The 11,576-nt window shown below is 43.8% G+C and overlaps 2 protein-coding genes across 4 annotated transcripts in view; one reads left to right on the top strand and one right to left on the bottom strand.

Moving 5' to 3' along the window:
• CUNH12orf4 (chromosome unknown C12orf4 homolog) overlaps window positions 1-3,856 on the bottom strand; it is a 37,618-nt gene extending 33,762 nt beyond the window's left edge. The window contains exons 1-2 of one of the 3 annotated variants that reach the window (XM_026788250.1): window positions 3,704-3,856; window positions 1,440-1,634 (exon numbers count right to left, since the gene is read on the bottom strand). In XM_026788250.1, the coding sequence (XP_026644051.1) occupies window positions 1,440-1,617 (178 nt within the window). In that variant the 5' untranslated portion in view covers window positions 1,618-1,634; window positions 3,704-3,856. The other 2 variants (XM_013353076.2, XM_026788251.1) reach the window with 2 other exon arrangements.
• A 359-nt stretch (window positions 3,857-4,215) lies between these two features.
• Rad51ap1 (RAD51 associated protein 1) overlaps window positions 4,216-11,576 on the top strand; it is a 15,258-nt gene continuing 7,897 nt past the window's right edge. Inside the window, exons 1-4 of the mRNA XM_026788234.1 lie at window positions 4,216-4,330; window positions 6,976-7,031; window positions 8,234-8,372; window positions 11,084-11,193. Coding sequence (XP_026644035.1) covers window positions 4,314-4,330; window positions 6,976-7,031; window positions 8,234-8,372; window positions 11,084-11,193 — 322 coding nt within the window. The 5' untranslated portion in view covers window positions 4,216-4,313. The remainder of the gene's footprint in view (window positions 4,331-6,975; window positions 7,032-8,233; window positions 8,373-11,083; window positions 11,194-11,576) is intronic.

Genomic DNA, 11,576 nt, shown 5'->3' with positions numbered 1-11,576 from the left:
ACACACCTCACACACACACACACACCTCACACACATACACACACACCTCACACACATACATACACACACACCTCACACACATACACACACACATATTCACACATCCACCTACACACCTATTCCCCACACCCAATCCCCCCATATACATACACACTACACACCCATATCCTACACCCAATAACTCCCCACATCCCCCAGACATACACACTCCCACACATACACACCCACACCCCCCTATACATACACACACCCCACACATATACACACCTCATATACACACACACACCCCATACATACACACATCCCACACACATACACACGAAGACTAAAACAAAGGTGTGTACTAATGAAATGGATGGGCTTGTTCATTTTTATACAAACAATTAAATCTTGGCTGAAGAGTTAAACTACAGGATTTAGAGTATCTTTAATATTTTTTATCTTAATTTTAGACTTGTCAATAACAAGAAGGCTGTTTTTCATGAACATGTAGTATAAAATGGCAAACACATGTTTAAGGGCATTTCAGAAACTGCAATTCTGTCTTAATTTCATATCAAAGTTTATTAAGCAAATTTTTATAAAACTAAAGTCAGCAACTAAAGCAGCAATTTTGAAAATTAAATATTCGGGAGCCAAAGAAATGTCTCAGCAGGTAAAGAAGCTTTAGATCCCAGAGCCCACACGGTGGAACGAAAAAACCAACTCTGAAAACGGTCTATCTTCACAGGCTTTGGGGCACACATTGCTCTGCATCCACAATAAATAATAAGTAAATGTAATAAAAATTGTTTCAAAACTCAAAAATTCTAGCTAGGCAATGGTAGTGCAAGCGTTTAATCCCAGCACTCTGGAGGCAGATGGATCTCTTTCAGTTCGAGGCCAGCCTGGTCTACAAAGCGAGTTCTGAGACAGCCAGGACTGTTACAGAGAAACCCTGTCTCAAAAAACCAAAACCAAATCAAAACAAAACAAAAATCCCTCAAAGATTCCAGCACAATACAATCTAAAGGCATAATAATTTAAAGCTTCGGTGTTAGGAATGAAGAGAGGAAAATCCTAAACTCTAAGCTTTCCACAATTAAACCATTATTTATATAAGAACAGAAAACTGTACATACTGCAAACACACTGCAGTTCCTCACAGCAGTCTCAGCTCGGAGCCAGGATGCTGTGGGCAGCAGTCACCGGAGATGCAGACCACGGTGGCATCAGCAGCACAGTGTGCATGCTGTATGCACCATGAGTCCACTATACATCTGAGTTTGAATGGACTTTCAGTCCCTTATGCTTGAGAGCCTCCCCCTGTTGCCTTATCTTTCAGGATCCTAACATTCAGTTGTGCAATCCCACAGGTCCCATCCCAAGTTCAAGAACCTGTGATCTATCGAGAAACTTCCAATGGCAGCGACTAAGGAGCACAGAAGATCAGGCCTCACCGTTCTCTATGAAGCAGGGCAGATTGTGCAGCAGCATCAGACGTCCGTGCAAATGGCTGACATTCTCGTCCACAGGAAACCTGAGGGGCACTCTCAGTTCAAAGCGCTCATTTCCCACCTTGAATTTGTACACGAATTCCCTTTCCTTGTTGTAGAATCTTTCTCGGTTTTTCTTCATATTCTTCAGCGGGATTTCTATAGAATGAACAAAAAAAGCTATGAGCCAACGTCCACAGGAAACATGTTTCACTGTTGCTGCCACACTGTAAGACACAGCCCAGCAGCATGCAGACACCGTGCCCATGCAATTAGGAACCAACTATTCCAATTTCTACGTAACTTCCATTTCATTTTAGACACGCTCTCACTGTGCAGCCCAGGATAGCTTAGGACTCACTATGTAGCCCAGGCTAACTTCAAACACTTAATCTTCCTGCCTCAGTGGCCCCCAACCCCAAGTGCTGAGATTATAGGTGCGCACCACCACAAGCCGACTATTCTAGTTATTCTTGTTATTTCTGCACACTGATTCTTCATGACAAAAATAAAATGCTTCTTCTTCCTCTTTTAAAATGAAAAGTTATTTTAAAGTTATTTTCAGGGCACCAATATGTTTGGCAAGTACTTTTATTCCTAGGCAGGAATAAAAAAAAAATAGTTAATCCATGGGAAGGCAAGGAGATGGGAGCAAGAGGATCCTTAGGAAGAGATACGGGGTGGGGGTGCAGGTGTGGAGCTTATGGAACTGGCAAAGGAGCCAAACACAACAGCGACCCGGTAGAATCTTGAAGATGTTAGGTATGACGGTTGTGAGGTGCGACAGGAAAAGGGGGAGGAGAACACAGGAAAAATCTCCAGGTAGGAAGCACACGTACAGGAGAACAGACCATACACCGTGTCGGCCACAAGGCAGGCTGGACACTATTCAGAGGAAACATAGTAAAGAGAGTAAGAATAAACATCCCTTAAAGATGTACTGACCAGCCTCCCAGCTATGCTTCCCATTGCTAGGAAAGCACTTCTAACAGTGTGCTCTATCTAAATCATGACCCTTGCTTTTAAAAAAGTGTGTGTGTGTGTGTGTGTGTGTGTGTGTGTGTGAGAGAGAGAGAGAGAGAGAGAGAGAGAGAGAGAGAGAGAGAGAGAGAGAGAGAGAGAGAGAGAGAGAGAGAGTCAGAAAGAGAGAGAGAGAGTCAGAAAGAGAGTCAGTTCTGGAAGATACGGTGCAGGCTGTGCAGAAATGTTATTAATGGTCTTATCCAGCTGTGGACTATATTAACCTGCCAGGTGAGATGTGCCCACCTGTTGTGAGAGTACCCAATTTGCTCTGACTGGATTTGAGGTCGGCTCCATAGGAGGAAATCCTGGTCAAAAGCCCACAGATCATAGGCCCTAGAAGGAACCTAAATGCCATTGTTCACTAAAATTGACCGTGGCAAACCACCGTCTAAATACTGACACCAGTAGATAATGTTACTCTCGGCCTTAAACAGAGAAGGGTCTCTTTCCAGTGAATGCAGAGACTCACGGTGCTGAGAAGTGATGGATGAGCGCTCAGCCCCAAACAAGACATTTATAGCACCCGTTCTGAAGACTCAAGGAAAACACTAGCAGAGGGAGTGGAAAAATAGAAGAGTCAGAAGGTAGAAGGAGGGACGACAAAGAGCCAATGTCTGAGCAAGACCCTGCCATTGCGGTGATAAACTCACTGCGGCTTCAGATGCCTGCCCTGGGTCTGCATAAGAACAGGCCCCTCAGCAGCTAAGGGAGGACTCAGAGGCCCCCCTCGCCCCGCCCCTCTCCCCGTGTCTTACTAAGGACAGAGTCGGGGAACGGGGAGACATCCTCTTCAGTTGTGTCCACTGGTGCCCCCACCCGGCTCCAACGAGTAGTTGCACCCCAATGCTCACACAGCTGGTCTGGTTAAGTCAAAGGGGTCACAAAACCAAACCAAAAGTTCCATGAATCTGGAAACTGCACCGGTATGGATGTGGTGGTTAAAAGGGATGGGGAAGTTAGTAGGGATGGGAGGTGGGTATGGGAAGGTGAGGGAAAGAACAGAACACAAACAATAAAAATACATAGTTTCATGTTATTAATTTGCCTGTGAGAGTCCATTGCTGTCGGGATAAATTAATCTTAACCCAGTTTCCATCTCCGGATCCTTCTCTGGGTGTGCCTACATCCTGCCACACCAGTATGCAACCTACAAAGTTAGTTTTCCGCACAGACTGAGCTGTCAACGCCAAGCTGTACTCCCGCACTTTAGACAGTCGCCAGCAAACCTCGGATTCTTTAAGCCTGCAATTTCACTGGGACCTCCACGGTGAAGGGGCTTCTTCGCGGTTGGCATGGGCTCACCCCTTTCCTCAGAAGCCAAAGCGCACTTGGAGCTGTCAACGACGAACTGCCCAATAAATCAGCTGACTTTTTGCTTGTTTTTACAGCCAGCGGATTCTCTTCGACAGATTCGCTATCCTCTGCTCCCCTTTCCTCAAGCCCCAAGGAAAACTCCGATACAATAGCTCCTTTATTCCATTACTATTCAGTCGTTATAAAAGTTGGAAGAGTGTTACTAGTTTTATACTCTACTTTAGAGTCGGTACCAAATCGCCGCAGTGTCGAAAGTGCAGCGGCGAAACCAACCCTGGGTCCGGGCCGACGGGATCCGGAAAGGCGGGCACAGAAAAAGGTGTGTGAGCGCAGGCGCACTTTTCCCAACACGCAGGCGCTGCCTCGGGCAGGCGAGCGCTGATTGGCGGACTGCAGCCGCGGGGCGTGGGGCGCGATGTCTGGTTTTGGGCGGGAATTGAAACCGCCAGCGCCGCTCGTCTTGCCCCTGAACGCTACAGCTCTAGGGTGAGGAAGGGCACCATGGTGCGTCCTAGCAGGTGAGTAGTTGGTGACGTCCTTCGGGTCGGGAGACGCTTGCGGCCAGTGTCACCCAGGGCTGAAGGAGACGGCCGGGTCGGCTGGAGGGCAGCGGCTCGACGGGATGCCCGTGTCTGGGGCGAGCCCCCCGCTGCTCTCAGAGGCCGGACTCGACCCCGCTTCCCGCCCCTCGGCGTGGCGTCGCTTTGCAGCTGTTTCCCGCTGGCCCGCCCTAGTCCAGAGAGACCCGGCCCCCAAAACCCCAGGCAGAAAGGCCCGTTTAACTAGACCTTCCAGCTAGGAGCTGGAAGTAGTAGGTAGTAGTGGATGTCACGTTGGCATCTACTCCGTGATCGCAGCTGGGGTGCCAGGCCGTCCATCCGTTTAGTAGAATTACTGAGTCTAGCTGAGGCTATGGCCCTACTGGTAGAGTGATGAGAGGACCTAGGTTCAATCCCCAGTACTGCACAGCCAAGCAAAAATAAACTGACTGGATTCACCTGTCCTAAGAACTGGAGGCTACGCTTTAGTGGAAGATGGGGCGGGGGCAGAAAAACCACCTCAGTGTAACGTAGTAGGAAGGGGGAAAGCCTTAACGTTAAACAGAGTGAGAGGATCCCCTAGGGAAATGTGAGAGGAAATAGAAGGAAAGCCCTGAGCTTGACCTGGATTGAGAGACACATCGAAGCTGTGGTAGGAAGGCCAATGGATCACCAGATTGTGATTTGGCGTGGTGTGTGCTTGTGGAGCTGGAGCAGGTGAGTCTGGGTACTTCTGACAAGTGGGGATGGAGATAAGGAACCAGGGAAAGAATCCAGGTGGACTATGGCCTGAGCTGCATAGTGGATGACCTCTGTGTTGACTGAGCCGGGGGAGGCGATGGTAATGAGGTTTAGAAGGTGGGACCAGATTTCCCGTGTCTTACATGGTGGAGTTGTAAGGGGATAGGCATGCAGATAGCTTAGACATAAGGCTGTTGTTTGGGATAGTAGCAGAGTGTGATCTGCAGACCTCTAGGGTGCCCCAAATCCTCAGGCCTGTGAGATCTTGGCTGTGGGGTGTGTGTGTGTGTGTGTGCGCGCGCGTGCGTGCGTGTGTGATTTGTACGTGACAGGGGTGGGAATGATGGTACACATTCCATGTCTTGACTGTGGAGGTCAGTGGATGGCTGTGGAGTCATCTCTCTCCTTCCACCTTGTCACTGATTGCAGGAGTTGAAGTTAGGCCATCTGGATGGCACAGCGGTGAACTTTACCAGCCAAGCGTCCCTAGCCCGTCACTTCTGTTACACTCGCTTCTGTCCTTGGCACTGCCATGGTGATAGGACTGTCGGCACCGCAAATTGAGGCCCTGACAGCACACTGTGATGGCCGTAGTTACTGCAGTTTCTATTGCCACATACACAGACTTTTAAAAAGAGCATTTTTGGGCAGGAACGGTGGCTCATTGGTTGAAAGAGTGCTCAGTTTGCTGCACCCGCTTCAGACAGCTCCAGGGGATCAGTGCCTCTTCCGGCCTTCACATACAATACATGCACACAGGCACACACATGTACACATAATTAAAAATCATTTTAAAAAGTAATGGTTTTCTGACAGGTAGTTTGTGTTCTGTGAACCAATTAGAATGAACACATGTGTTGTAACTCAACTTCAGTGTACTTATCTTTTTAGTAGACTTTCGGTTTTATTTACTTATTTTCAATCCCAGCGTTTTTAAAGATGTCATATTTTGTGTAGCTGTCAAATTCTTAAGCTCTGAAGAGTGGGAGAGTGACGTGCACACCCTCCCTCTCACGTGTGTGAGGCTACAGGAAGGCACACCCAGTGCCTCTCCAAAGGAAACACTTGCAGATGTAGGTCTGAGCAGGACAAGCCTCTCACAGAACTATTTTTGCTTGAAAGAGCAGGCAGCTGATAAATGACCTCATTGACACGGGACATTTCATAGACAGCAGAAAAGAAAACTGGAGAGCTTTACATTTCTTTCCTAGAGGAGGGAAATTAACCTTTTCACATTGAATATTCTCTTCTTCTACCTACTTAGTTCCTACAAAGACAGTAGGGACCAACTATTTTAAAGTGTTTATCCCATTAAAAAAAGCATTTGGTATTCTCTTAAATACTCATTTTATTGTTAGGGGTGTGAGGGAGTATATGTATATGAGTGCAAATGCCTGAAGAAGCCAAAGGGTTGTTATCCCCTAGAGCTGGAGTTCCAGGGGGTTGTGGGCTCCTGGCATGGGTGCTGGGAACCAGATTCAGGCCCTCTAAAGGAGCAGTACATACTCTTAACCACCATGACTCATCTCTGAGAGATTTTTTTAATGTGGTTAAAACTGAAGCAATACTTTATAATGTAAGCAAAGAATGAGCACAAAGGGATTTATAAATGCCCAATAGCCATCCGAATATAAGTCTTAGTTGAAAATTATTTGTATTCTCCTTATGTTGGGAGTTTCCTCAATTATTTATTTTCCATCATGTCTATTTGGTATGGCTTTGGCTTTTTAGCTAATAACAAGGTTCTTAGTGTTAAATGCAAATAATATTTTGGGTTGAGGTACTTTTAAGAGACTCCAAAGACATTTTCCTTTCCTCAAGACTATTAATAACTTTAAGGTAAAGGTACAATTCTTAATGAAAATTTTCTGTCTTGATCATAGAAATAAAAAACCAGTCAATTACTCACAGTTTGAGGACTCTGGTGCTGACTCTGATGGTAAGTAGAGCTTTTTACTTTGCTTCACACATTGAGAAATGTCTTTCCTCAGAGTTTATTATTCATGGGTTAGATACAGAAAAACTAAAACCTGAAAGCTTAGACTTAAGCTTTGCTGTATTACGTTTGTTTCTGTTGTTAGAACTTTGACCAATGTTTGAGAAACATTTCTTTAAATTACAATGTATTAGTAGGATGCTTTTTCCCTCTGTGTATGGTTGGTGTGCACGTGCACATGTGCATATGTGCTCACGCTGGGGACCAGTCCTAGGGCCTCCCACATGCTGACTGATATTCTGCCACCGAACTATAATCTCATCCTAGAAGTAAGTCATCTATTTCCTCAGATCAGCATAGTTTCTTTTAAGTCAGACACTTTAGTAATTTCTCTGTTCAGAGATAGCTCTTGCATTAAATGTGTCTGCAATTTGAGAAAAAATAATATAGAAGATAACTTTTAACTTTCTATTATTGTCAAAGGTATGTGACCAGGTACTTATAGATTACCAGTTGTGTTCATGATATCAGGTGAAGTGGAATGTGCAGGAAGTTATATTTCTGTATGTGGAAATATGAAAGAAATAAATGTTAACATTCTTTTAAAAAGTATGTGATCCTGCAGGTACATTCATGTGCCATATATGGGTAATTTTTGAGTATCCCTAGAAGAACCGCAAGAGTTTTGAGGATTTATCGGACTGAAAAGGCTGAGAATCAGCAGTGGGTTGGGAGAATTCAGCAGATCATAGTTGGCCCGCAGTGTCCAACAGATGTTCACTGCTAATGCAGAGCCACTTTGCCTCGCCGAAGTGCTTCCTGTTTTCTTGGGCTTGGCTTTTTGCTAGAGATGAACCTTTGTAAACATCCTGGGCTACACTGTGTAGTTTAAAACAATTTCCTCCCACTTAGTGAGGTGACTCTTACGATTTCCTAATTGTTCTATGGCATTTTAGTTAATTGTTATAGCTGACACTTATGAACTTTCTTAATTTATCTTTGTAGTTTTTAGTGAATTGGATTTTGATGAGTTGATATTTTTAAAGACAGGCACCGTTCATCTTGAGGTGGATGGTAAAAGTAGAGACAAATTGTTTTGATTTTTAAGGTGTAGAAATTAAATACAATTGTGCATAAAATGTAGGTAAATGAATTTTAGCTGCCAAGAAAATAATCTTTCTTTTTTTAAATTTATACAAAAATAGATGATTTTATTGAGGCAACCATGCCTAGAAACAAAAAATCCAAAACTTTGCCAAAGGAGTTAAAGCAAGACAAACCAAAACCTAACTTGAAGACTCCCCAGAAAGAAGACATCCTACCAGGGAAAGCCCCTAAAAAAAGGTGAGAGGTAAGACACAGGAAACACATGGTCCGTCAACTTTGTTCATTCAGTACCTCAGCTTAAATGGGAATTTGAGCGGGTGGGCTGCCGTTTGTGGCACAGGGAGGTGCCATTAAGTGCTTTCTCTGGCTTGAAAAATAAATCACAAACATAAAAGAGAAAACCTGGGGTTTTTTTTTGTTTTATTAATAACATTTTGTAACATTAAATAATGATGTTACTAACCCTGCACCTATTTCTGCCCCTTCAGATCTCACAAAGATTCTTTGCTAAAAGAAAGAGTGAGGGCAATTTTAAGACAAGCATTTTAAACCAAGACAATGCCCTATAGTGTCTAGACTAACCCTGACATCTCATCATTTGGTGCCAAGAAGGAGAAGACCATCCCAAGGGACCCCCAAATTATAGTACAGAAAGGATATGAGTAGGGGGATGGGTAATGTTTTACTGTCATGGGTCCTCTGTGAAAAGTTAGTTAGCATTGAGAATGTCATGCTGTTTGTTTCTACTTTTAAATGTCATGAATGGGATTTTAATATAAGACAAACGCAGCCCATAAGTGGGAGATGATATTCGCAGATACAACTTAAGTAACTTGGATCCAAAGTATATAAAGAACACTTGAGCTCTATAGTAAAAAGGCTAAAGTCCAATTTCAATGTATAAAATCTGAATAAGCATTTCTCCAAAGGTACAGAAGTAATCCGCAAACAAACAAGAAGATGCGTGCCATCATTAGCTGCCAGATAAACAAAAGGAGAAACCACGGTGTGACAATTCTTACCCACTAGGTAGTGTTAATAAGTGTTAATGAAGATGTGGCAAAATAGGAATCTGAATCCATTGCTGCTGGTGGGATTATAAAATGGTGCAGGTACCCAAGAAAATAGATCAGCATTCTTCATTATGTTAAACATAGACCTGTTCTGTGCATGGCTTAGATAGTACTCAAGGAAACTGAAAATTTGTCCATTATGTCAGTGTTCATAGCATGTTCATAGGAACACAACTGGATGTCTGTCAGCCAGTGATTGTTAGGTAAATGAGTTCTCTGTTATGGGCACAGACAAAAAAATGACCTGCAGATACATGCTGAAATGTGAATGAGCCTGAAAAATTTCATGATTTCTACACCAGACACAAAGCCACATATTATATATTATCCCATTTGATGAAGTATTCAGAATAAACTAATCCATGCAAACAGAAGATGGATTACTGGTTGTGTGGGCCTGAGAGAAGGGTGACGATGTCCCAGGTAGGGTCTCTCCTAACATGATAAAACACAGCAGCCCAAAGTGAAATGGGGAGGAAAGGGTTTCAGCTTAGAGTTGCACAGCATGGTCCCTCACTGGGAGAAGTTAAGGCAGGAACCTGGTGGTAGGAGCTGATACAGAGGCCATGGAAAAATGCTGCTTACCGGCTTGCTCTTCATGACTTACTCAGCCTGCTTTCTTATAGTACCCAGGACCACCAGCCCAGATCTGACATTGCAGTGAGCTAAACCCTCCCACATCAAGAAAAATCACAGGTTTACTCATAGGTCCTTCTGTTGGGGGCATTTTCTTTGTAGACCAGGCTGGCCTCGAACTCACAGAGATCCGCCTGCCTCTGCCTCCCGAGTGCTGGGATTACAGGCGTGCGCCACCACCGCCTGGTCGGGGGCATTTTCTTAATTGATGTTCTCTCTTCCAAAATGACTGTAGAGGGTAATCGGGAATGGCTGCTGATGAGTGTGAATAATGAAAGGTTCTAAAATTAGATGGTGATGATGCTTTCAAAACTCTAAAGATAACTGCTGAACTGTCTTTAAAAGGATGTTGTGGATGTGGCTTCGGTGGACTAGTTCCTGCCTTATGTGCAAGAATTCTTAAATTTTATTCAGCAGGAAGACCAAAAATTTAAGGTTATATTTTTGCTAAGTTTTGAGGGTAACTTACGGTACATGGTGCTCTATCTCAAGAGAAGAGGAGGAGGAAGAAAACTTTTATAATACACGAATTATTCCTCAATAAAACCTTTTTACAGTTTCATACAAGCATAGAATTATTAAGACCACATTCATCCCCACCAGTATAACTTAGTTAAAAAATAATAAGTTCTTCAAGGTCCATTTCAGTTTTCTTTTGTGACTTTTCCTCATCTGTCTTTGTGTTTTCCTGTTATAAATTAGAACTGTTGGTCAACTTGAGCAGGAAGGCTTTACAGCCTGCCTTTTGGGGGCTAATTATTGGTATGGCTTATTCCTCCTCCTTCCTAATTTACCTTGAAGACTCCTTGAGGGTACTTTTAGTATTCCAGCCAGATAGTGTCTTTACACAGTATGTAGCAAAATATTTGTTAAAATCTAGATTGGGAGAACAGAGGTAAAATTACATCTGCCACATCAATGGATGAGATGAAGAGCTCTCTGGGAGGGAGTGATGTTTGAACTGAGTGTCTTAGGTTAAACCGGAGCTTTTTAGGCAGAACTGATAGTGAAGAGAAAGGACTGTGGTAGGAACAGTAGTCACCAGAGGAGCTGGCTACTCCGGCCACACCTCTACTCTGTAACACAGCCTTGCTACATTTTAGGAGTCTCTGAGTCACATTTTTAGATAGTAGCTTCTCTTAAGTACTAATATAGGAAAATCTGAAACTTTGTAGATTTAATGGTATTAGTACTCTAATTGAAATTAAAACCCCATTGTTATTCCTGCATCTATTTTAGGATGGCTTTAGATGACAAGGTCTTCCAGCGAGGCCTAGAAGTTGCCCTGGCTTTATCTGTGAAGGAACTTCCAACAGTCAGCAACCAAGTGCAGAACTCTCAAGAAAAACGTAAGTCTATTTTCTGTGTGACTATCTTTAAAAGCATCTTATGGTTTTTGTAATCATTTGTAGGCCTTCACAGAGAAAAGAACACAATTTGAGTTATAAAAAGAACACTTGACAGAGGACCCCTGTGGGTTGAATTTTTTATTATATCAGTGTCCCACAAGTTTATTTCTTTGTTTGACACAGAGGAGCCTAGGACTTAGACTGTGAGGTGGGCTGCTTGGCAGCTTGGTGCTGCGCCTTAAGAGTCCAGTCTGATCAAATGCTCTGTTTGATCCTAATAGTCCAGTCCCATGGTGCTATGCTGTAGAGTCCAGTCTGATCAAATGCTCTGTGTGATCCTAACAGTCCAATTCCATGGTGCTACACTGTAGAGTCCAGTCTGA

Source organism: Microtus ochrogaster, unplaced genomic scaffold (genome assembly GCF_000317375.1).
Source record: "Microtus ochrogaster isolate Prairie Vole_2 unplaced genomic scaffold, MicOch1.0 UNK1, whole genome shotgun sequence".
In the NCBI taxonomy this organism is placed as follows: domain Eukaryota; kingdom Metazoa; phylum Chordata; class Mammalia; order Rodentia; family Cricetidae; genus Microtus; species Microtus ochrogaster.
The sequence above is the reverse complement of the archived record's forward strand: the minus strand, read 5'-3'. Positions and strand labels throughout refer to the sequence as shown.